Genomic DNA, 24,456 nt, shown 5'->3' with positions numbered 1-24,456 from the left:
TAGTAAATAATAAGTATTATTATTATTGTTATTATTATTATTATTAATAATAATATTAATATTAATGCAATATATATTGTTTTATAATCTAGGTTGCATATTATTAAATGTTATACTTAAAATATTTTGTATAAACATAATATAAAATAAAATACACAGTTGAAAACTCACATTCTGGTTAGTAAATAATAATAATAATAATAATAATAATAATTATTATTATTATTATTATTATTATTAATGCAATTTATATTGTTTGATCATATTGTATATTATTAAAATATATTATATTAAAATATTTTATTGTATAAACATAATATAAAATAAAATGCACATTTTACATTCTGGTTAGTAAATAATAATAATTATATTATTATTAATACAATACATATTGTTTGATAATATGTTGTATAAAATATATATTGTATAAAAATTATTATTATTATTATTATTATTATTATTATTATTATTATTATTAGTTATTAGTTATACTTAGTTATTTTTAATGACAGGTTATGAAAACAAATTCCCCATCTAATTATTATTTTTAAATAATTGTAAAAAATATATATATACACAATGAATTTATTAGTAATAATTGTAACTATTTTAAACCCATTTTAAAATATAATTATGTAATATATATTATTTTAGAATCTATGTTGTATTTTTTGAAATAGTATACAAAATATTTTATTGTATAAACAAAATACATTTGAAAACTCACATTCTTGTGTAAATAATGATATAATAATAATAATAATAATAATAATTATTATTATTATTATTATATTTTAATTTTTATAATAGATTATGAAAACAAACTTATCAATCCATTCATTATTTTTAAATAGTTCTAACATTTTATCCGGTTTATTTATTAGTAATTTTTTTTCTTTGCATATATAATTATGTCTATTTTAAAATATAAATATATGTAATCTATTATATTATTAAAAATGATATAAAATGACAAATATTTTAAATAAAATAATGTAAAATAAACTATACATTTGAAAAGTCACATTCTCAGAAATTGTTTTACCTAACAACAATTTTCACTCAAAAGTTGCTAGTAAATTTCACCAAAAAAAAATTACACAGAAACAGCAAGTGACACAGTGAATTCAATGTAAAATTTTAGAAAAGTATAAAAATTTAAATAGCATTTTTCTAATAAAAAGTAACTCAATTTTCGTTTAATTTACAACTTTGAAAAAACAAAAAAAACAACAACAACAAAAAAAAAACAGCATTTACGTTTCACCAAAGTACCATATTCATGGATTGCTCCATTTGCTGAAGGCCTTTCTACTACCAGGTCCCATTTGAGTTCATTTAATCAGTGAACCATCGGTCTTCTCATGTGACCCATTGAGACGGTAAATGCATAAATACAGTCTTCTCTCTAGAGGCTTTTACTCTGTTTCTGAAAGCATCTGTCCTGCGACCCTAGACGTCTCCACTTATTTCAATCTATTTATCTGCACAATGAGTGGACAGAGAAAGACAACACTTGGAGGAGAAGAGAAAAAGGAGTTAAGAAGAGATGAAAGGTGGACAAAAACAGGTGTTGAACAAAAAGACGGGAATCATGAGTAGGCATGTCACGACGGGCAACAAACTCCCAAGTATTTCAGTCACAAAGACTGAAACGCTGCTTCTCCAGGTGTGTTTTGAAAAGCTTCATGGATTCAACCAGAAAACCATAGAGGCATACGGGAAACAAGGTTTAATAATAGACAAATCCTTCGATATGACCCAAATAGATTTTTTTTTTCTTCATGCAGAGAACATTTTCCTTGCTCCTTCATGGCCATTTTGAGTTTTACTCTTATGAGTTCAAAATAAGACTTTCTGTGCTCCATAAAAACATACCATTTGCATGCAATTACTCAAACAACTCATTTCAGACTGTAAAACAAAACATTGGTTGCATGTTTACAGTAGCAAATGGCATTTTAATAACTTGTTTGTATGTCGGGAGACTTCAAATAGCAATAAATCCTTCAACCTCGACATTGTGAGTGTATGTATTAAAATGTGTAGTATGTAATTTAAGACAAAGGGAACAATGAACATATATATTTTTTATATTATAGTAGTTGTAGTGCTTTTAGTGGTACTTGCTTAAGCAAACTATGTTTTTTTCTGTGTGTCTAGCATGTAAAAATAGATATTTAATTATTATTAATTATAATCTTTTAAATACAGAATAATACAACATAATTGTGCATTTTTTTTTTTCATTTTAAGTGTTTTTTTATTGTAATTTACATTTTTATTGCATTAAATGTAATTATTTTTATTTAAATTTATGATTTTGCTATTTTTATTTTTATTATTTTATTCACAGCTTTTTTAAATTTTATAAATCTATTTTAAAAAATATATTATTTTATCATCTATGTTGTATGTTATTAAATATTATATAAAATACTTTAGCGTACAAACATAAAACACAATACACATTATGGTGAGTGAATAATGACAAGATTTATTATTATTAGTATTATAATTAATGACAATTATTATATAAAAATAAACTCCCCCATTCAATTATTATCTTTAAATAATTGTAACATTTTATAAAAAAAAAATTATTAGTAATTATTTTAAATTGAAAAATTATTTTAAAATTAATTTATCCTATTATTTCATAATCTGTGTTGTATGCAAATATTAAATAAAATATAAAATATTTAATTGTATAAAAATAGACATTTAAAAACTCACATTCTGGTGAGTAAATAATGATATTTATTATTATTATTATTATTATTATTATTATTATTTATTTAATGACAGGTTAAGGAAAAAAATCCCATCAAATTATTATTTTTAAATAATTTTTTGTTTATTTATATAATAATAATAATAATAATAATAATAATAATAATAATAATAATTATTATTATTATTATTATTATTATTTATTTATTTATTTAATGACAGGTTAAGGGAAAAAAATCCCATCAAATTATTATTTTTAAATAATTTTTTGTTTATTTATATAATAATAATAATAATAATAATAATAATAATAATACATTTAGTTAATGACAGGTTATGAAAACAAATTCCCCCATCCGATTATTATTTTCTAAATAATTGTAATCTTTTAGACAATTTATTTATTAGTAATTAACCATTTTAGCCATTTTAAATCTATTTTAAACTATAATTATGCAATATATATTATTTTATAACCTATGTTGTATGTTATTAAATTTTATAGAAAATATTAAATATTTTATTGTATAAACAAAATAAAATAAACATAGGAAAACAGAGTAAATAATGATGAGATGTATAAGTATAATTACAATTAATGCATTAATTATTTTTGGTTATAAAAAAAAACTCCATCCAATAATTTTTTAAAACATTTTTTACATTTTATACAATTTATATATTAGTAATTAACTAAAACAAAATCTTTTAATATATATATATATATATATATATATATATATATATATATATATATATATATATATATACACACACACACACACACACACACACATACTTTACATGTAAAAATATATGTATATTTTAATTATAAAATAATTTTATATTATACAACATATATACATTCAATTATTTTATTTTATTTATTATATTTATTTACTTATTTTATTAAGCAGCCATGACTGAAAGCCAGACATTTGATTTTTTTTATTATTTTTTTTACATTATTTTAATTTAATTTATTTTTAATTCATGGTCCTCACACTTCATTGATATTTTGTATCATTTTAAAATGTCTTTTATTTATTATTTTGTTATTTCAATAATGTATTATTGCATTAGGAGCCATGAATGAAAAATTGACAAATTTGATTTATTTTTAGATTACATTTTAATTTTATTTATTTTTAATTCAAAATTTAATCTAAATTGCATTACGTTTTGTTAATATTTTTTATTTTAAAATTTATTTTAGCTTTTATTTTGTTATTTTTACTATTGCAGTCATGAAAGCCACATATTTATTCAGAATTTATTTATTACCATTATTAAATGCAATAAAACATTCACATGTACACGTAGATCCGATGGAAGAGATCAGAAGATCCCATATTTATCTATTATGGTTTTAATTTAATAGTAACTATGATATTGGGAACTTTGGTTACCACAGTAAAAAGTCATCAAAATAATGTTTTACACCTATCTTTGTTTATTTTTGGATCTCTCTGCCAGCTGCTGGCAACGGTCTTGACATGAGTCTTGTCTGAGTGTTGTTTACTGATAATATCAGATAGTTTCCCTGGGAACCGAGATATTTCCTTATCTGCATTTCTATAAATAAAATTATGAGTAATCCCTGCCTTTGTGTATGATTAAATGACAAAACATGAGCAATTCGCAGTAAATTCACCAGGACTGTCCAACACTAACTGCGCAATTGTCACTGAGCGTCCCATTTTCGTAGGATTTCCAGTGGGTGCCACATTAATTATTAAGCCCTATTTATAGGAGCCCATTACTTGCTCCAAAAAAAGCCTGTCATTTCCACAGCATGGCTTTTTAGAAAGGTGGACGGTAAGATGAATTATCTATATCATCTTTCCTGTCGCCTCGGTGGGTTTCTGGATTATTCAGAGCCAGAGTCAGAGTCTTTCATCCTGTGACGTACCTCTCCAGAATTTCACACTCAAGGCCACGGGTTCATTTGGATGATGGGTAATTAATGGGGCTGAAATGATGGCGCGCATTTACTGCGATTGTCAAAGAGACATAAGAGGGAGCGCTACAGATATAGCAGCAGATTTGAGCTATATTGGTTTATGGGTCAATGACAAATGAGGATGTCTGGGATGATGAAAAGGAGAAATATTTTAAGTCCAGTGCGTGATTATTTTGTATAAAGGTTCTTTACGTCTTTTCGAAAATATTTTTGTACAGAGATCATGATATTTGCTATTATTTAGTCATTTTAATAATAAAACTTTTATCTTTTAAGTCTCTTATGTTCATCAGGGCTGCATTTATATGATCAAAAATACAGTTGGATTTATAATATTATTAAAAATTATTACAATTTAAAAATGTATTCAAATTAAAAACCCATGATTTTACTTTTTTTTAAAGTAATACTCTTATTTGACAAAGATGCATTAAATTAAAAAAAGATGACAGTAAAGATATTAGGACATTTATAATGTTGCAAAATATTTATGTTTGTAAACAACAACAAAAAGAAAGAGTATCATGGTTTCCACAAAAATGTTGCGCATTAAAAACTGTTTTATAAGAACTATTATTAATAATTGAGCATCAACGTACAAGAAAAAATTTACATTTTAAAATATATTAAAACAGAAAATCATTCTTTTAAATTGTAATAATATTTTAAATAAAAAAATAAAACTATAGTTTCCACAAAAATGTTACACAGTAAAAACTGTTTTATAAGAGCTATTATTATAATAATAGTTATATTATAATAACTGAGCATCAGATTACAGGAATAATTTACATTTAAAAATGTATTAAAATAGAAAACAGTTTTTTTTACAAATAAATAACAATAAATACATTACTTTACAATAAATACATTTTAAAATATATTAAACTAGTAAACAATTATTTTAAAATTGTAATAATATTTTAAAATCAATAAATAAATGCATTTACATTTTAGAAATAGAAAACAGTTCTTTTAAATTTAAATATTATTTAAAAAATAAATTGTAATATTTAAAAAATAAGTACAATAAAATAAATTTAAATAAATAAATATATATATAAATAAATGTACATTTTAAAATATAATAAAACTGTAATAATATTTAAAAATAAATAAATAAAATTAATTCAATAAATAATGTATGAAATATATTCAAATAGAAAACAGGTATTTTAAATTGTAATAATAATTAAAAAAAATAACTTTTAATAATAAAAAATTCATAAATTTAAATGAATAAACATTTACATTTATATATTAAATATATTAAAATAGAAAACTTTTCAATTGTTATAATAATTAAAAATAAATTTCAATTTGTGAAAAAAATACAATTAAATAAATTTACGTTTTTAAATATATTAAAATAGAAAACGGTTATTTTAAATTTTCATAATATTTAAAAATAAATTGTAATTAAAAAATAAACACACTTAAATAAATAAATTTACATTTTAAAATATATATGAAAATAAACAATTAATTTTAAATTGTAATGATATTTAAAAAATAAATTGTAATTAAAAAAATACAATTAAATAAATTTACATTTTAATATTTATTAAAATAGAAAACAGTTATTTTTAATTATATTAATATTTAAAAAATAAATTAAATAAATACAATACATTTACATTTGAAAATATCTTAAAATTTAAAAGTTATTTTAAATCGTAATAATATTTTTTTTAAATGTAATAAAAACAATTAAATACACTTAAATACATACATTTACATTTGAAATATATTAAAATAGAAAACAGTTATTTCAATTGTAATAATATTTTAAAAAAATTGTAATTAAATAAATACAATTAAATAAATTTACATTTTAAAACATAAAAATATAAAACAGTTATTTTCACTGTAATAATATTTAAAAATAAATAGCTTTTTAATGAAATACAATTAAATAAAATATAAAATATTTTAAAATATATTTAGATTTAAAATATACTAAAACAGAAAAAAAGTTATTTTAAATTGTAATAATATTTTTAAAGGTCATTTAAAAAAAAATACACTTAAATACATTTACATTTGAAAACATTAAAATAGAAAACATTTTTTAATGTATTAATATTTACAAATAAATAATGTATCACGTTTCCACAAAAACAGTGGTTTTATAAGAAGCATTATTAATAACTGAGTCCTTAAAACAGCACCCCACTGTAGCCTGCCACATCTTGCATGCAAAATCTTCCTTCAAACTTTTAAAAACAAACCTAATTCTCATTAAAACCACAGCACAGCCTAGTAAAAGTACATCTGTATTGCCATGTGTGTATGTGTTTACATCTGTGTTCATGCCCACCCAGCAGGTGTTGTGCTGCACCCCCAGTCACGCCCCCACCAGAGGGATTTTTCCGGCCCACTGTGGCTTATTCCAATTACACAATGGGTGGACTCTCCTATTAATATCCATTTTCAATTTCGCTGAGCACTAAAAGGTCATTATCCCGGTCCCGAGTGTGTGCCACGCTCAAACGCGAGCACGTGTGGGCCTGGGCCAGCCTGGAGCTAAATCACAGGGATTTACGTCGTCCAGCGCTGTGAAATCATGTAGATCTGACAGCTCAGGGAATTATGGGTGATGGCTGTTGTACCGAACGGCAACTTTAATTACAGAAAACAGGCTCGCTGCCCGTGATAATGCTGAATGCAGACTTTTCTCAAGTGTTCAGGTCAGGTTGCACACCAGCAAAACGCTACACGTGTTGTGTAGATTTCATTATAATTTATTTGGAATATTTCTGGCATCATGTGCATAAACAGTCATCTAGTTTAAAGTAGCATTTAAGCAAAACAAAGGTATCTGGTCATTATGGGAAACCAGTTCAGCCACAGGAAAAATAAATAAAAAAGGTCATTTGCGACATTTTATCTCACAATTCAGAATAAACTCAGAAACCAGAAACTCAGAATTCTTAGTTTATAACACAATTCTGTGTTTATATTTCACAATTTTAACTTTTTTTCATAATATTTTTTTTTTCCCTCAGAATTTTGACTTTATATCTCAGAACAGCTCAAAACTGCAATTTTTAAAATCAGAATTCTGAGTTTATATCTCGGAATTCTGAGCATACAGCTCCAAATATTTTATTTTTTCTATCAGAATTCTGAGTTTATATCATGAAGTTCTGAGTTTACATCTCACAATTTTGACTTTTTTTTTCTCAGAATTCTTAGTTTATATCTTGGAATTCTGAGTTTACATCTCACAATTTTGACTTTTTTTTCTCAGAATTCTGAGTTTATATCTTGGAATTCTGAGTTTACATCTCACAATTTTGACTTTTTTTCTCAGAATTCTTAGTTTATATCTTGGAATTCTGAGTTTACAATAGCAATTTTGACTTTTTTTCTTAGAATTCTTAGTTTATATCTTGGAAGTTTGAGTTTATATCTCGCAATTTAGATTTTTTCCCATCAGAATTCTGAGTTTATATCTTGGAATTTTGAGTTTATATCTTGCAATTTAGATGTTTTTCCCCATCAGAATTCTGAGTTTATATCTCGGAATTCTGAGATTACATCTCGCAATTTTGACTTTTTTGCTTAGAATTCTAAATGTATATATTGGAATTCTGAGTTTATATCTTGGAATTTTGAGTTTATATCTCGCAATTTAGATTTTTTCCCATCAGAATTCTGAGTTTATATCTCGGAATTCTGAGATTACATATCGCAATTTTGACTTTTTTCTTAGAATTCAAAATTTTTATATTGGAATTGTGTTTATATCTCGCTATTTAGATTTTTTTTTTCCCCATCAGAATTTTGAGTTTATATCTTGGAATTCTGAGTTTACATCTCGCAATTTATATGTTTTTCCCCAATATAATTCTGAGTTTATATCTCGGAATTCTGAAATTACATCTCACAATTTTGACTTTTTTCTTAGAATTCTAATTTTATATATTGGAATTCAGAGTTTATATCTCGCTATTTAGATTCCCCCCCTCAGAATTCTGAGTTTATATCTTGGAATTCTGAGTTTACATTTTACTATTCTTACCTTTTTATCTTAGAATTCCGATATTATATATATATATATCTCGGAATTCCGAATATATATCTCGTAATTCTGAGTTTACATCTCGCAATTTTGACTTCCTTACAATTCTGAGTATATATCATGGAATTCTGAATTACACATCTCGCAAGTTTGACTTTTTTCTCAGAATTCTTAGTTTATATCATGAAATTCTGAGTTTACATCTCACTATTTTGACTTTTTTTCTCAGAATTCTGAGTTTATATCTTGGAATTCTGAGTTTACAATTGCAATTTTGACTTTTTTTTTCTTAGAATTCTGAGTTTATATCTTGGAATTCTGAGTTTACATCTCGCAATTTAGATTTTTTTCCCCTCAGAATTCTGAGTTTACATCTCGGAATTCTGAGTTTACATCTCGCAATTTAGATTTTTTTCTTAGAATTCTAAATTTATATATTGGAATTCTGAGTTCATATCTCGCTATTTAGATTTTTTTTCCCCATATCAGAATTCTGAGTTTATATCTTGGAATTCTGAGTTTACATTTTACTATTTTTACCTTTTTTTCTTAGAATTCCGAGTATATATATCTCGGAATTCTGAGTTTACATCTCGCAATTCTGAGTTTACATCTCGCAATTTAGATTTTTTTCTTAGAATTCTAAATTTATATATTGGAATTTTGAGTTCATATCTCGCTATTTAGATTTTTTTTCCCCATATCAGAATTCTGAGTTTATATCTTGGAATTCTGAGTTTACATTTTACTATTTTTACCTTTTTTTCTTAGAATTCCGAGTATATATATATCTCGGAATTCTGAGTTTACATCTCACAATTTTGACTTCTTTACAATTCTGAGTATATATCATGGAATTCTGAGTTACACATTTCACAAGTTTGACTTTTTTCTCAGAATTCTAAGGTTTATATCTTGGAATTCTGAGTTTACATCTCACGATTTTGACTTTCTTTCTTAGAATTTTGAGTATATATCTCGGAATTCTGAGTTACACATCTCGCAAGTTTGACTTTTTTTCTCAGAATTCTGAGTTTATATCTTGGAATTCTGAACTTACATCTCACAATTTTGACTTTTTTTTCTGAATTCTGGGTTTACATCTTTTTTTTTTCTCTCAGAATTCTGAATTTTATATCTTGGAATTCTGGGTTTACATCTTGCAATTCTGAGTATACAGCTCAGAATCTAGATTTATTTATTCTATCATAATTCTTAGTTTATATCTCGGATTTCTGAGTTTACATCTCACAATTTAGACCTTTTTTTCTCCCTGAGAATTCTGGGTTTATATCTTGGAATTCCGAATTTACATCTTGCAATTTAGATTTTTTCCCTCAGAATTCTGAGTTTACATCTCGGAATTTTGACTTTCTTACAATCTAAATTTATATCTCGGAATTCTGAGTTTATATTTTGGATTTTTGAATTTACTTTTCACAATTTGGACAGTTTTTTTCTCAGAATTCTGAGTTTATATCTGAATTCTGAATTTACAACTCGGAATTTTTACTTTTTTCTTAAAATAGGAGTACATATCTCGGAATTTTGACTTTTACATCTCACAATTCTGAATTTACATCTCACAATTCTAAATTTACATCTCACAAATTTTATATCTCAGAATTCTGAGTTTATATCTTACAACTCTTTTTTTCCCCTCAGAATTGTGAGGAAGTCCAAATTTTGAGATATAAACTCTTACTGTTTTATTTATGTTATCCTGTGGTGGAAACAAGCTTCATGGTCAAGGTCTGTAGGGCACAGAATTTTAAAAAGAAAGACACAAACAAGGAAACTAACTGCACTGGTGCAGCAAGAATTAAATGGTTATATGTGCTGCTAGTTATGCAAGAAGGACATCATAAATGTACAAAATAATAATTTTAATCATTAAAATTTACATACAGCTGCATGTGGGCATTCAGTTCAAGGAATGATTTCATAACAAAAGTACTCTTCGTATAGGGTTTCTGCAAAGCTCAGGCTAGCGATTATTATCGATATTTATGGAGTTAATATCAAGCAGCAACATGGGTCCGGCCCATTTTTTCTTCTCTTATTTTAATGCATTTTAAATTGACTAGTTCTAGATTTTCTCGCTATTTTAGTTTTTGGTTCTATATGTAAGCATATTATTTAGCACTTTCTTTTATGTTCAGTAACACTTCATAGTAACTTTCAATAATAACTTGAATAAGAAACATGCTTAGGGTGGATAATCTCTGCGCAACAAGCAGCATCAAAACTGAATCGCGAAAAATAATTATTGTTTTCCAACAGGTTTTAAGTTGCAAAAATGCAAACATGTTATATTACTTAACTCTTCATCCTTTATTTTATTCTTCGTATTTAAACTATCACCTTTAGAGTTCATGTAGATTCAAACAAACTTTTATGCAAACATATGAATGTTTCAGGTACTGTGAGTGTAATAATCCATTGAGCAACATATTAATGAAAGTTACTATAAAGCGTAACCAAATCTTGCACACCAAGACAAAACCCGTCATGTCTTTAATGGCAAAGTTTAGTTTACCCAAAAATGACAATTCTACCATCATTTACTCACCGTCATGTTGTCCCAAACTTGTACAACATTCTTTTATCTACAAAACACAAAAAGGAAATATTTAGAATTTTTTTTTTTTTTTTTCGTACAGTGAAAGTCAATGGGGTCCAAATGATCATTTTGGACCCCATTGACTTTCATTTTATAAAACAAAAACATAAGTGAGTCATACAGGTTTGAAACAACATGAGGGTGAGTAAATGATAACAGAATTGACATTTTTAGGAGAACTATCCCTTTAAATGTCTCTACAAGTTTGCAATTGTCTATCGTTTCTTCTTCTGTTTAAGAGATTTCCTTCGTTTGACGATCATCTCATAAAGTTTGTCCATTCCTTCATGGAGACCCTCGCCAATGATGGCGCAGGCCGGTTGGACGTGGTACGTAGTGGAAGGACTTAGTTCATGGAGGGCCAGGTGCTTCTCGATCTCAGTGACTGTTAGGGATTTGGGAAGGTCCTGCTTGTTGGCGATCACCAGCAGAGGAGTTCCTTGGTTCTCTGCGAATTTAGTGACTTTATGCAGTTCCGTTTTGGCTTCCTCAAGCCGGTCAACATCTACCGAGTCCACAACGTAAATAATACCGTCCGTGCAGCGGCTGTAGGATTTCCACAAGGGTCTTAACTTCTCCTGTCCGCCAACGTCCCAGAAGTGACAGCTGATGCCTTTGGCGGTGCCATTGCTGAGTTTGATCTTCTCAGTGTTGAAGCCGATGGTGGGTACGGTGTTGACGAATTCGTTGAACTTTAAGCGATACAGTACAGTGGTTTTACCGGCCGAATCCAATCCGAGCATCACAATGTGCAGGGATTGGAATGCTGCAATGTTGGAGAAACCGTTCCCCATCTTATGATGAATGTATTACAATCAATAAATCACATAGCCAGCTTGCCTCTACAAGCGTCAGTAGACCAGCTTGAGGCTTCCAGGCTCCTGATTAATTGGTTATTTAGCTTCCAACTTGGAATGACTTTGAGATTTAAGGAAAAACGCCAGGTTGTGATCCCGTAAGGCGATCCATAAAACATGCACAGGCACCTCAATGTGTTAACGGTCCAAACCCATAAAAGCATCCTCGATTTCCATTCCACATCAGCCCAGGTAGGTATGCATGGGTCTGGGAAGGGCGTTGGGTTCTCCTCCTGTTTTCAGATGATATGTTGTGCTGCAGACCGCAGACCTCCGTTTATCTCCTCTGTATGTTTACGAAGAGCCCGATCAGATTTCTTCCCCATGCAGCATAAATCCGAGACAGTAAGGTCAGAGAGCGAGGCGTTTCCTCAGCGGTGACAAAAACAAGACGACAGTGAGAGTAGATGGAGGTTTCCCCGCTGTGCTCTGCCTCACACTAAAGCGCTGCTGCTGCTGCTGCTGTCTGTGAGTGTGCATGAGGAATACAAATCTGTGTGAACTCCTCCCACACAGGATAGCAGAAGCATGGAGACGCCAGTTCATAAAGTCACTCCACAACACTGCATGCAAAGCTGCCCCATGTACATTATGATTAAAGTTTAATGCCTAAGCTTTTTGCTTTTATATAACTAATATTAGTTTAGATTGTATAATAATACTATTATTAGTATATATTAGTTTCAGGGTCTTAAGATAATATGACACACATTTATTATAATGTAAACTGAATTTACATTTTTATGTGTTATTATTATGGTAAGACATTTTCCCCCATAGGAGTGAATACATTGTATTGGTTTATATTAGTTTCAGGGTCTTAAGATTGTAATTATGACTTTAAAAACTGAAATGTGACATGTGTTTATTTAAATGTAAAACTAATTTACATTTTACGTCATATCATTATGGTTAGAAATTTTTCCACCATTAGACTGAAAACATTGTAAAAAAAAAAAACAAAAAAAAAAAACTTTTGTGAGTCTGCTGACACCTGGTGTAAAATAGATGTATAACAGCCTATTGAAAATATAAATAATACTAATACTACTAATTATAATAATAGATGACAGAAGGATGGATAGAATTACAGATAGATAAAAAGATTGACAGAAGAATAGATAGAATGAAAGATAAAAGAATGACAGAAGGATGGATAGAATGATAGTTTAAAAAATGACAGAAGGATGGATAGAATGATAAATTAAATGGCAGAAGGATGGATAGAATGATAGATAAAAGGATAGAATGATAGATAGATAGATAAAAAGAATGAAAGAAGGATGGATAGAATGATAGATTTAAAAAATGACAGAAGGATGTATAGAATGATAGATTGATAAATAGATAAGAATGACAGAAGGATAGATAGAATGATAGATAGATAAGAATGACAGAAGGATAGATAAGAATGACAGAAGGATGGATAGAATGATAGATAAAAGGATAGAATGATAGATAGATAGATAGATAAAAAGAATGACAGAAGGATAGATAGAAGGATAGATAGATAAAAAGAATGACAGAGGGATGGATAGAATGATAGATTTAAAAAATGAAAGAAGGATGTATAGAATGATAGATTGATAAATAGATAAGAATGACAGAAGGATAGATAAGAATGACAGAAGGATCGATAGAATGATAGATAAAAGGATAGAATGATAGATAGATAGATAAAAAGAATGACAGAAGGATGGATAGAAGGATAGATAGATAAAAAGAATGACAGAATGATAGATAGAAGGATAGATAGATAAAAAGAATGACAGAGGGATGGATAGAATGATAGATTTAAAAAATGAAAGAAGGATGTATAGAATGATAGATTGATAAATAGATAAGAATGACAGAAGGATAGATAGAATGATAGATAGATAAGAATGACAGAAGGATAGATAGAATGATAGATAGATAAGAATGACAGAAGGATAGATAAGAATGACAGAAGGATGGATAGAATGATAGATAAAAGGATAGAATGATAGATAGATAGATAAAAAGAATGACAGAAGGATAGATAGAAGGATAGATAGATAGATAAAAAGAATGACAGAGGGATGGATAGAATGATAGATTTAAAAAATGACAGAAGGATGGATAGAATGATAGATAAAAGGATAGAATGATAGATAGATAGATAAAAAGAATGACAGAAGGATGGATAGAAGGATAGATAAAAAGAACGACAGAGGGACAGATAGAATGATAGATAGATAAAAAGAATGACAGAAGGATAGATAGATAAAATGATAGATAAAAAAGAATGGCAGAAGGATGGATAGAATGATAGATATGAATGACAGAAAAAGGCAGAATGATAGATAAAAAGAATGACAGACAGATAGATAGAATGATTGATAAAAAGAATGGCAGAAGGATGGATAGAATGATAGAAGGATGGAAAGAATGATAGATAAGAATGACAGAAAAAGGCAGAATGATAGATAAAAAGAATGACAGACGGATGGATAGAATGATAGAAGGATGGATAGAATGATAGATAAGAATGACAGAAGTATAGATAGAATGACAGATAGATAAAAAGAATGAAAGAAGGATAGAATGATGTATAAACAGAATGGCAGAAGGATGGATAGAACGATAGATTTAAAAAAAAATGACAGAAGGATAGATAGATGATAGATAGATAGATAGATAGATAGATAGATAGATAGATAGATAGATAGATAGATAGATAGATCAAATAAAAAAAATGAATTTACTAAAATGACATGCTACGTGTCACATTTATTATTATTATTCATTTAAGTTATTTGTTATTGTTATTGGTGTTGATGTTTTGTAAAAACAAAACAAACTAAATCATATTAATCATACAGATCATATACACATACATTTTTATATTTTAAACTATGAATAACTACAATTTTGAAGATTTGCTTTCCTTAAATTGTATGTTTATTATTATTATTATTATTATTATTTTTGATGTAATTATTTCAGAAGTGTTTAATTAAGATTGTTGTCTGCCAAAAGTGCAATGCTACTTTTACACCACTAGATGTCAGGATTGCAGAAGTTCACAAAAATAGGATCCTTCCCAAAACAATTGAACATCCATTTATTTACCACATGGGGGCATAATGTTTTGACCAAAAACTTTTGTGCCCACATAAATCGGCATCAGTTTAAAATTCTACTGAAGACTTTTTTGGGTGCTCATTTTGTGTTTTTAAAAAAAAGATGACTTTTCTTCATAACTGCTTAGTTTGCTTGATGTTCATAAATGTTAATTAGTTATGTCAGTCCAGACATTATTTTTAGATGAAGTCTCAGTTCTCACACAATGTATCTTGCAGCTCACACATGCAGAGTTTAAGCCGACTGAGGAGAATGCATGCGTGTATGTAAGGATGTCAGTACAAAAAGGATTTCGAGAAGAAAACAAAATAGCGAGTTCCTGCCATTCTGACAGTCCTCCAAGAGGAAGGAAAGGGCTCAGGAAGGACTATGTGGGTCTTACGGAGGAGCTGGAATGGTTTATTGTGGCCGAACAATTCAATCCAGATCAAAGCCCGCTTCACATTTAGATAGGTCTCAAAGAAAAGCAAGACTTACTAATATACTGCACTGTTCTAAAACCCAAGCATGCTTGGAACAAAGATTTTGAAAGGAAATCAGCAATATTATGTTTGTTTCTAAGTTACTGTACCATGTTTTGGTCAAATTCTAAGATCAGTGAAAACACAAATTGACAGACTAAAGAAGATGAAAGAAACTATTGCTGTATGCTTTGTGTTTTTATGTTTAGAGTACCACATTGAGTACTTAATACATGTTAGCATGTTGCTAAGCTAACATGGCATGCTTCTTGCACAGTTAGTATATATATGGACTACATTCAGTATGTTTTTGTACATTTTAAAATGAACAGATGTTAACAAAAAAGCTGCAAGCGGCAATTACCAGGATTCAGGTGTTTTAAAAGCAGTGGTTCTCAAACTTTTTATACCAAGTACCTCCTCAGAAAATATTTGGCTCTCCAAGTACCACCATAATGACCAGCAAAATGCAGTAGCATAGTAGGCCTAAATATTCAGCTACAGCTCTGGACAGTTCAAAAGCGAGGCAGTTTTATTCCTAAAATAAGAATATACAGTGAGCTCATGTCCAGGCCCGTCTGAAGTTTGCCAGGGACCATCAGGATGATCCAGAGGAGTCATGGGAGACAGTCCTGTGGTCAGATGAGACCAAAGTAGAACTTTTTGGTCTTAACTCCATTCGCCGTGTTTGGAGGAAGCAGAATGATGAGTATCATACCAATAATACCATACCTACAGTGAAGCATGGGGCTGGAAGCATCATGCTCTGGGGGTGTTTTTCTACACAGGGGACAGGGTGACTCCACTGTATTAAGGACCTCCTTCCCTCAGTCAGAGCATTAAAGATGGGTCGTGGCTGGGTCTTCCAACATGACAATGACCCAAAGCACACAGCCAGGAAAACCAAAGAGTGGCTCCGTAAGAAGCATATCAAGGTTCTGGAGTGGCCTAGCCAGTCTCCAGACCTAAATCCAATAGAAAATCTTCGGAGGGAGCTGAAACTCTGTGTTGCTCAGCGACAGCCCCCAAACCTGACAGATCTAGAGAAGATCTGTATGGAGGAGTGGGCCAAAATCCCTCCTGCAGTGTGTGCAAACCTGGTGAAGAACTACAGGAACCGTTTGACCTCTGTAATTGTTAACAAAGGCTTCTGTACCAAATATTAACATTTTTTGACTCAAGTGATCAATTACTTATTTGACACAGTAATTAACAAATAAATTGTAAAAAAAAAATCATACAATGTGATTTCCGGATTTTTATTTTTAGATTCTGTCTTTCACAGTGGAAATGCACCTATGCTGAAAATTGTAGACCCCTCCATGATTTCTAAGTAAGAGAACTTGCAAAATCACAGGGTGATCAAATACTTATTGACCTCACTGTATATTGCTGTCATCCACTTGAACATTGTAAATACACAGTTTGAACATTAACACTGCACAGTGCTTACAAACAGGTAAATTGCATGCTTGCATCTGCTCACTTTTGTGAAGTTTTGAGTTTTCATTTAGGATTTATTGACTTTTGGGTATATTTGGCCATGCCCCTTTTGTAAATGACCCTGTTATAGCTATTCAAAGAGTAACTTTTTTTTGATAATTATTAATCTAGAGAGTCCAGAGAATTGTATTGCAGTGGTTTTGTTGAGGTTGGGTGAAAAAAAAAAAAAAACCTAGGACTAGTTCGCAAAAGAAGGTTTTTAACATAGAATATTTAATGAATGATTTCATTGACAGCAATGGTTCTTGAGCCAAAGTTGCTCAGGATGAGGAGATTTATTAAATTATATTAATATTGTGTGGATATGTAAAACACCATGCAATTGAGGCATAAAAAAAACATTAGTGCCACCTAGCGCCCAGTTTCTTTCAAAGTTCTTATAGACCTCTAGAGCCATACTGTAAGTTGAACATGCTCACAGAGTTTCCTTCCGATTGGCCTCCGTTAACCTTGTCTAATAGGTGCTCCAAACCCATTGGCCGATGGCAGCCATGTTTTGCCCTTGTGGGCACTTGTGGCACTTTGGACTAAGAAAGGGCACACCAATTTTCAAGTCGATTTGACTAACACAGGCCCGTAGCCAGGGGGGGTTCGGGTGGTTCGAACGAACCACCCCATATTGCCAAAGGTCCATAATTTAAATACATTTTTTTTTATAAACAAGTGTTCTTTTAAATAACGACATTGAATTAGTATAAAAGCTTTAATTATTAAAGATGTCATAAATTTGGGCAAGGAAAGACAAGAATCGCATTATGGATTAAATGCGATAGTCATTTAAACTTAAGCATGCCACACGGACCGTTTATACTGTATCCGCTCAGATCACAGCAGCGGAGCGCAAATTCACTAAAGCAGACGCGTTTACTAGCGAGCACTAAACAGCGCTGTAAGATCCACAATGAAGCGCTTGAATTTAATAAAAGAACACAAATGACTTTGCGACTTAAACATGCGAAACAGCGCTGACAAACAGGAGAAACACTGTGCGCGACGATACAGTCAGAATCATTTACCATGTAGCCTTTTTATTTTACACTAACTGCACCATGGTATTGTGGCAGAAATGCGCAATATTATATTATATTAATGTAGACACGTATTAACTGTAAAGAAGTAATGTAATATAAGTATAGTATAGCATTTGTGCATTTGTACTAAATTTATTTAGACCACTGTTCTTTATACAAATACATAGAAAATATGTGGGCTAGTTAATTTTTATACCATGGTGTTAAGGTGCTATAGGTCTATGTGTGTGTTTTTACTGGTTATCATGTATGCTACTAGCAAGGGTTCATTTTAATAACTCAAACAGTCAGAATAATTACATTTCACCATAAAAAATCAGCTTTGTTACAATTTTTACAGATGTTATTGTTTTTTATGAACATTATCTGAGCTGTAAATCATGATAGAGGTTTAATATTTTACTAGACATTGCTTTATCCCGCTCATTCAATATTAATTCTATTTCTGCAGGTCTTAAAAAAGGAAACAAAAAGCCTTAATTTTGATTCCTTTCTTGATATTTGTGTTTTGAAAAGGAGGACACTGCATAGGGCCCAGAGGTTGAAAGGGGCCCAGAAAACTCAGTGCAGGGGTGTAGCATGGGTCAAGGAAGAACACGGTACTTTCTGACTAGAGGCAGTTCTGGACCCTTTTTAGATTTGTCATCAACTTTTTTATTTTTCTTGTTCAATTTGCACAGTGAACATAGTTGTAGCTCTTATTTTTGAACTCTCAAAATGCACCAAATTAATGGATTTACCTTTAAAATGTATAAAATTTTCTCCAGGGGGGGCATGCCCCCGGACCCCCCTAGAGGGATGCACATTCACCCACCATTGTCTCTCGAAATCTTACATGACAATGCCTTTGGGCCCTCAACCAACACCATTACCCCCTGATGTTTTGGCTCAAGCCAAGTTTTTTATTTAAATCCTACAAACACAAACTCAATTAGAAGTGTGTCAGTATAAAGGATCTGTGCATTTTTTGCATTAACAATGTCAGTTGTGGCTCTTTATTAATTGCTTTAGGTATTTGTGTATATTTACTGAATAAGGTAGTACATGATCTTGGTAAGTTTGACCTCATTGTAGTAAATATGTTTGGTGCATCAAAAATCATGCTTATTAAGATACCAACAGACATGCTAATCCAGCACAAACGTGCATGAGAAGTCACCAAAATGAAGTAGGCGATTTGAACCTCATAATTAAATACAAAATGGGTGGGAACTGAAAAAGGTCCACTTTTTGAAATAAAGAACCCCCCCTTCTGCTAGGCTGGCTACGGGCCTGTAACAGGTGCATAGTTCTAGCAGTTTTTATGTTTTTCTCCATTTTTTTTTTTTGTTGTTGCTGTTTTTGCCTTTTATCGAAGTGGGAGAGAGAGGGGGTGGGGGTATCAGTAAAGGTCCGCAAGCTGGGCCTTGAACACGGGACACCTGAAGCGCAATGGTGCTGCATGTCGACGCAGTGCCCACAAGGCTATCGCGCTGACCCTTTTTTTTCCATGGCGAAAATATCTCTTTCCATTCAAGAGTTATAGGTCTTTTAGTAAAAGCAGCTGCAAAAATTTTGCCAGTATGATGATCGAATCCACATTAAGGCATTTGAGACTGCAGCTAATGGTTTAGGAGGTATGAGCAATTTCGTACTTTTGATCGCTGTAGCACCCCCGCCAGACCAACTAGGTAAAGCCTTGGTGACATTGTAATCTGTAAAAAAGTAATCTGCTTAAATTACTCACGTTTCTTTTCATGCGTTACCCCCAACAGTGACAATATAGCCTCTCATTCTTAAACTGTGGGATGGTGCAGTTTGTTATGTTTTATTCGTTCCTTACAGAAGTTATTGACTAGTACAGGAAGTGAAGTAATGTGGAAGTGTTTTAAGACAGAGGACACAGGGACTCTAACTGCCTGAGGTTGCACCTTGTTATAAATGAGCTCAAACAGGTCCATGCCCTTTAGTTCTTCCTGCCCACTTCGACAGCTGCTCCGAAAGCCAGCAGTGGGGGAGAGAGGCCAGGGGAATAGGACAACAAACACACATACACCTACATTTCTATCTCTCTCTCTCTGGCACACACTGGCACACACAAACAAAGTTGTGCTCAAAATTTTACCATGATAGTCAACATGAAATCCCAATTCATTGGGTTAAAATAACCCACAGATGGGAAGGTGCTATACCAACCCATAGTTGGGTTACTCGTTGGGTTATTTTTAACCCAACATTTTTTAGTGTGTAGATATGTTAGATAATGTTATATCTATATCTATCTATCTATCTATCTATCTATCTATCTATCTATCTATCTATCTATCTATCTATCTATCTATCTATCTATCTATCTATCTATCTATCTATCTATCTAACATCTCTGTCATAGATAGATAGATAGATCTAACATTATCTAGCATATCTGTCTAACATATCTATCTATCTATCTATCGTTATCTAACACATCTATCCATCTATCTTAGACATATAATAATAGATAGATAGAACGATAGAACGATAGAACGATAGATAGATAGATAGATAGATAGATAGATAGATAGATAGATAGATAGATAGATAGATAGATAGATAGATAGATAGATCTGTCTATCTATCTATCTTAGACAGATGTTATATAATGATAGATTTAATCAAACCAGCAGTTCACCTTTTCCCCTTCAGAGAATCTTTTTTTCCCTTCTAGCGGTGCTGATGGGCAAATAGATTTAAACTCTTCGGGTTCTTTAGATGTAATAAATAACTAAATGTTTATTTGTTTTTACATTTGAATATTCTATTTGACTATTTTATTGTAAATACATTTGATGGTATTAAACATGCAACTAAATCCCAAAACTTTACCTCTAACTTTGGCCCAATTTTTCCACATTCCTCAATAAAGCCAATTTTTCCATGCTACACTAAACCAGCGGAGGATTTGGGATTTGACAAACATTTCAAGCTGAATATTTGAGAGCTTTATAGCCACCAGGGGGACGTAATCCTCAGGGTTAATAAAACTCCTGCTGCTCCAGAACATCTCATGTTCTTTGCTCGCTATGGAAACCAAGGCCTCCTCAGGGAGTTCCTTTGAGGTTCCTCAGAAAAAACCATAAGCAAACAAACCCTGCCATATCATACTTCACTGCTTTTAAACATCCTCTCACTCTCTCGAATGCGAAGCGGCCTCTTACGTTAATGTGTTTTGACGTACAAATTTGCTGTCAGCGGAATGTTCTCATCTCCTTTCTGTTTTACCCACAAGAGCTCTTGCGTGAGGAACAGGTAGATGAGGAGCCACATTAACATGCGGAGAGGGTGCGTAACCGAGCAACAGGCCTGAACGGGATGTGCTGCTAATTGGTTTGTGCTCCCGTGAGGCTCTTCGATTTTGTATTTGATGATGCTGTAAGTCAAGATCAACCAAGACACGATCAGCGTTCTTACATTAGATCAGGGTGATCACCCCTCTGGAACTATTGCTGTATCAAATTAGATTTCCTTTGTATGTTTGTATTATGCTAGCAATGCTAACATTGCTAATTTGAGACTGTATTATAATTGATACATACATTTCTAATGACTCTACCCCATATTACATACTCATTTTTATAGGGTAATGTTATAGCTCTTATGTTTCTATTTCTAGTATTTTTAGGAGAAACATCTGAGAAGCTTCTTATTGCTTGTCTTGTTTACAATTCTTACAATGTTGCTCTCTTTCCTGCCACACCACGATAATCTCTCTCGTTTTCTCTTTCACTCAGGTGTAATACGGTCCACCTGTTATCCACAAAGCTCAGCCAAGCAGGAAACTCATGTTTTTCACAACAGATGCAAGCGCACACCAGAGACGCTGTCTTCCCCTCACCGCACTGAAACTCATTATTCTGCTTTTGAAACAGATGGAATCAAGTTTGTTTGTGACGTGCTGAAAGTTATAAAGTACTTCATACGTGACTCAGTACACGTACTTTTGCAATAAGGCCTTTGAATCTGTTCTCTATTGCGAATACAGATAAATGGCTTTGAAAGACATAATGCAGAAAAGGAAGCTAAAGACAGTACATCCTGTACTGACCAACTAACATCTAGGATCAATAGCTGGATCTGTTTTGTAATAGAATACTGTACTGTTGCCTGGTGTCTTGGGGCTTGCAAATTTTCCCTCTGCTTCATGATTAGCTTCATAATTAATTTTCTGCATGCGCAGCGCTCATTGTCTTGGCACCCACCTCCAAGTCGAGACTGAATAGGAGTTTGGTTTAAGTAACATGTTTAATTGCCGGTGCCAAATTGTAATGAATCAAGCCAAAAACTGAAATGAAACCCTCAGCAGTAATTGCTACATTCCTCTACGGTGAAGCACTAATCTGAGGCAGGGTGATTCCCAGGAAACAATGCCATGTTTCTATTCCTTTAGCATACTTGGAGTACTTATAATGGAGAGAACATACCGAATGTAACGTTTTCAGAAACTTAACTGCATGTTAAATGAATAATTCCTTTAAAATCGTCATAATCCACACAACTCCTGCGTTTTTCTACCTGATCTCATGGCGAAAACGTAGCTTTGGGAACTTTTTCGCAAAACACGGAATACATACTAATAAGTCTGTTTCCAACAGAAATGAACACTAGAGGTGGTAAAACAGCAAGCACTTGTAAACATTTCCAAACACACTTACGAATACAGGTCCATATGTTTCGATTCTGGACGTAACAAGCTTGCTTGGTAGTTTAGCTGGCACGGAATTGGACTTAGGATGCGGAATCCTTGGGTACGAATCTTGTGAAAAACACAACAAAGGTCGAAAAACAAGCTAAAATGGCATGCTTGCGATTGCGTTTTTACATGACGTTCGCTTCTGTTCATATAATTAGGTGTTGTGCGGATGGTATGTTATTTTAAAACGTCATGGAGCATTACTGTTATAGTGCCACTCAATGGACATTTCAAGTCAGAGCTGCGGTGACACGTACAAAGCCAAATGTACGTTCATCTGTTCCCAGGGAGAAAAACAAATCCTCTTTTAGAGCCACTCAGTGGACATTCCACATCGAATATGTCAAGCGTTAAAGGTGGTACATATTTTGCGTCTGGCGAAAAAGTTCCCAAAGGTACGTTTTTGTCATGAGATTAGGTTTGAGTGTTTGTAAGAATTTTGTGCATAATAGATTTCACATAAAAGAGGTTTACATATAGTCCATAAAAGGAAATCAATTGAATGTATAAAAAAAAAATGACCCTGACTTGATTCTTAATACTGTGTTGTTACTTGAATGATCCACAGCTGTGTTTTCTTTTGGTTAAGTGAAAGTTGTTTATGAATCCCTTGTTTGTTCTGTTTGTCTTTTAGTCTTTTAGGTCCCACAGATTCTTTGGTTTTCCACCATGTTTGTGCATTTGAACACTTTCCAACAATGACTGTATGATTTTGAGATCCATCTTTTCACACTGAGGACAACTGAGCAACTATTACAGAAGGTTAAAACACTCACTGATGCTTCAGAAGGAAAAATTATGCATTAAGAGCCAGGGGTGAAAACTTTTGAATGGAAGGAGGGTGTGTACATTTTTCTTATTTTGCCTAAATATCACTTCTTTTTTTCCATTTAGTACTGCCCTTTAGAAGCTACAGAAGATAGTTACATGTTTCCCAGAAGACAAAATAAGTTAAATTTACCCTAATCTTCATTCCATTCAAAAGTTTTCACCCCTGGCTCTTAATGCGTTGTTATCCTTCTTAAGCATCAGTGTGCGTTTGAACCTTCTGTAATAGTTGCATATGAGCCCCTCCGTTATCCTCAATGTGAAAAGATGGATCTCAAAATCATACAGTCATTGTTGGAATAGTTTCAAATACACAAAAAAATTGCTGAAAAACCAAATAATTTGTGGGACATGAAGGATTTTTTCTGAAGAACAGCAGGCAGTTTAACTGTTCAGGACAAACAAGGACTATCGCTAAACAAAAAACACAGCTGTGGATCATTCAGGTGACAACATGGTATTAAGAATCAAGTGTTTTAGACCTTGAACTGGATCATTTTTAGAAATTCAACTATTATGAACTATCTGTAAAAACCTTTTTGTGAAATACCTTATTCAGGTCAGTACTAAAAAAATAACATGCATTTTATGATCTCTCATATTTTGGTAAAAATTAA

General features: G+C 31.2%; 1 protein-coding gene across 1 annotated transcript; it reads right to left on the bottom strand.

Moving 5' to 3' along the window:
- Positions 1-10,594: 10,594 nt before the first annotated feature.
- Positions 10,595-12,660, bottom strand: arl4ca (ADP-ribosylation factor-like 4Ca). Its single transcript, XM_073844111.1, has one exon. The coding sequence runs from the start codon at positions 12,138-12,140 to the stop codon at positions 11,562-11,564; it is 579 nt and encodes a 192-aa protein (XP_073700212.1). The 5' UTR covers positions 12,141-12,660; the 3' UTR covers positions 10,595-11,561.
- Between the last annotated feature and the right edge of the window lie 11,796 nt (positions 12,661-24,456).

The sequence above is a fragment of the Garra rufa genome, chromosome 7 (assembly GCF_049309525.1).
Source record: "Garra rufa chromosome 7, GarRuf1.0, whole genome shotgun sequence".
Taxonomy (NCBI): Eukaryota; Metazoa; Chordata; class Actinopteri; order Cypriniformes; family Cyprinidae; genus Garra; species Garra rufa.
Note: the sequence above shows the minus strand (reverse complement) of the source record. Positions and strands in the feature narration are given on the sequence as shown.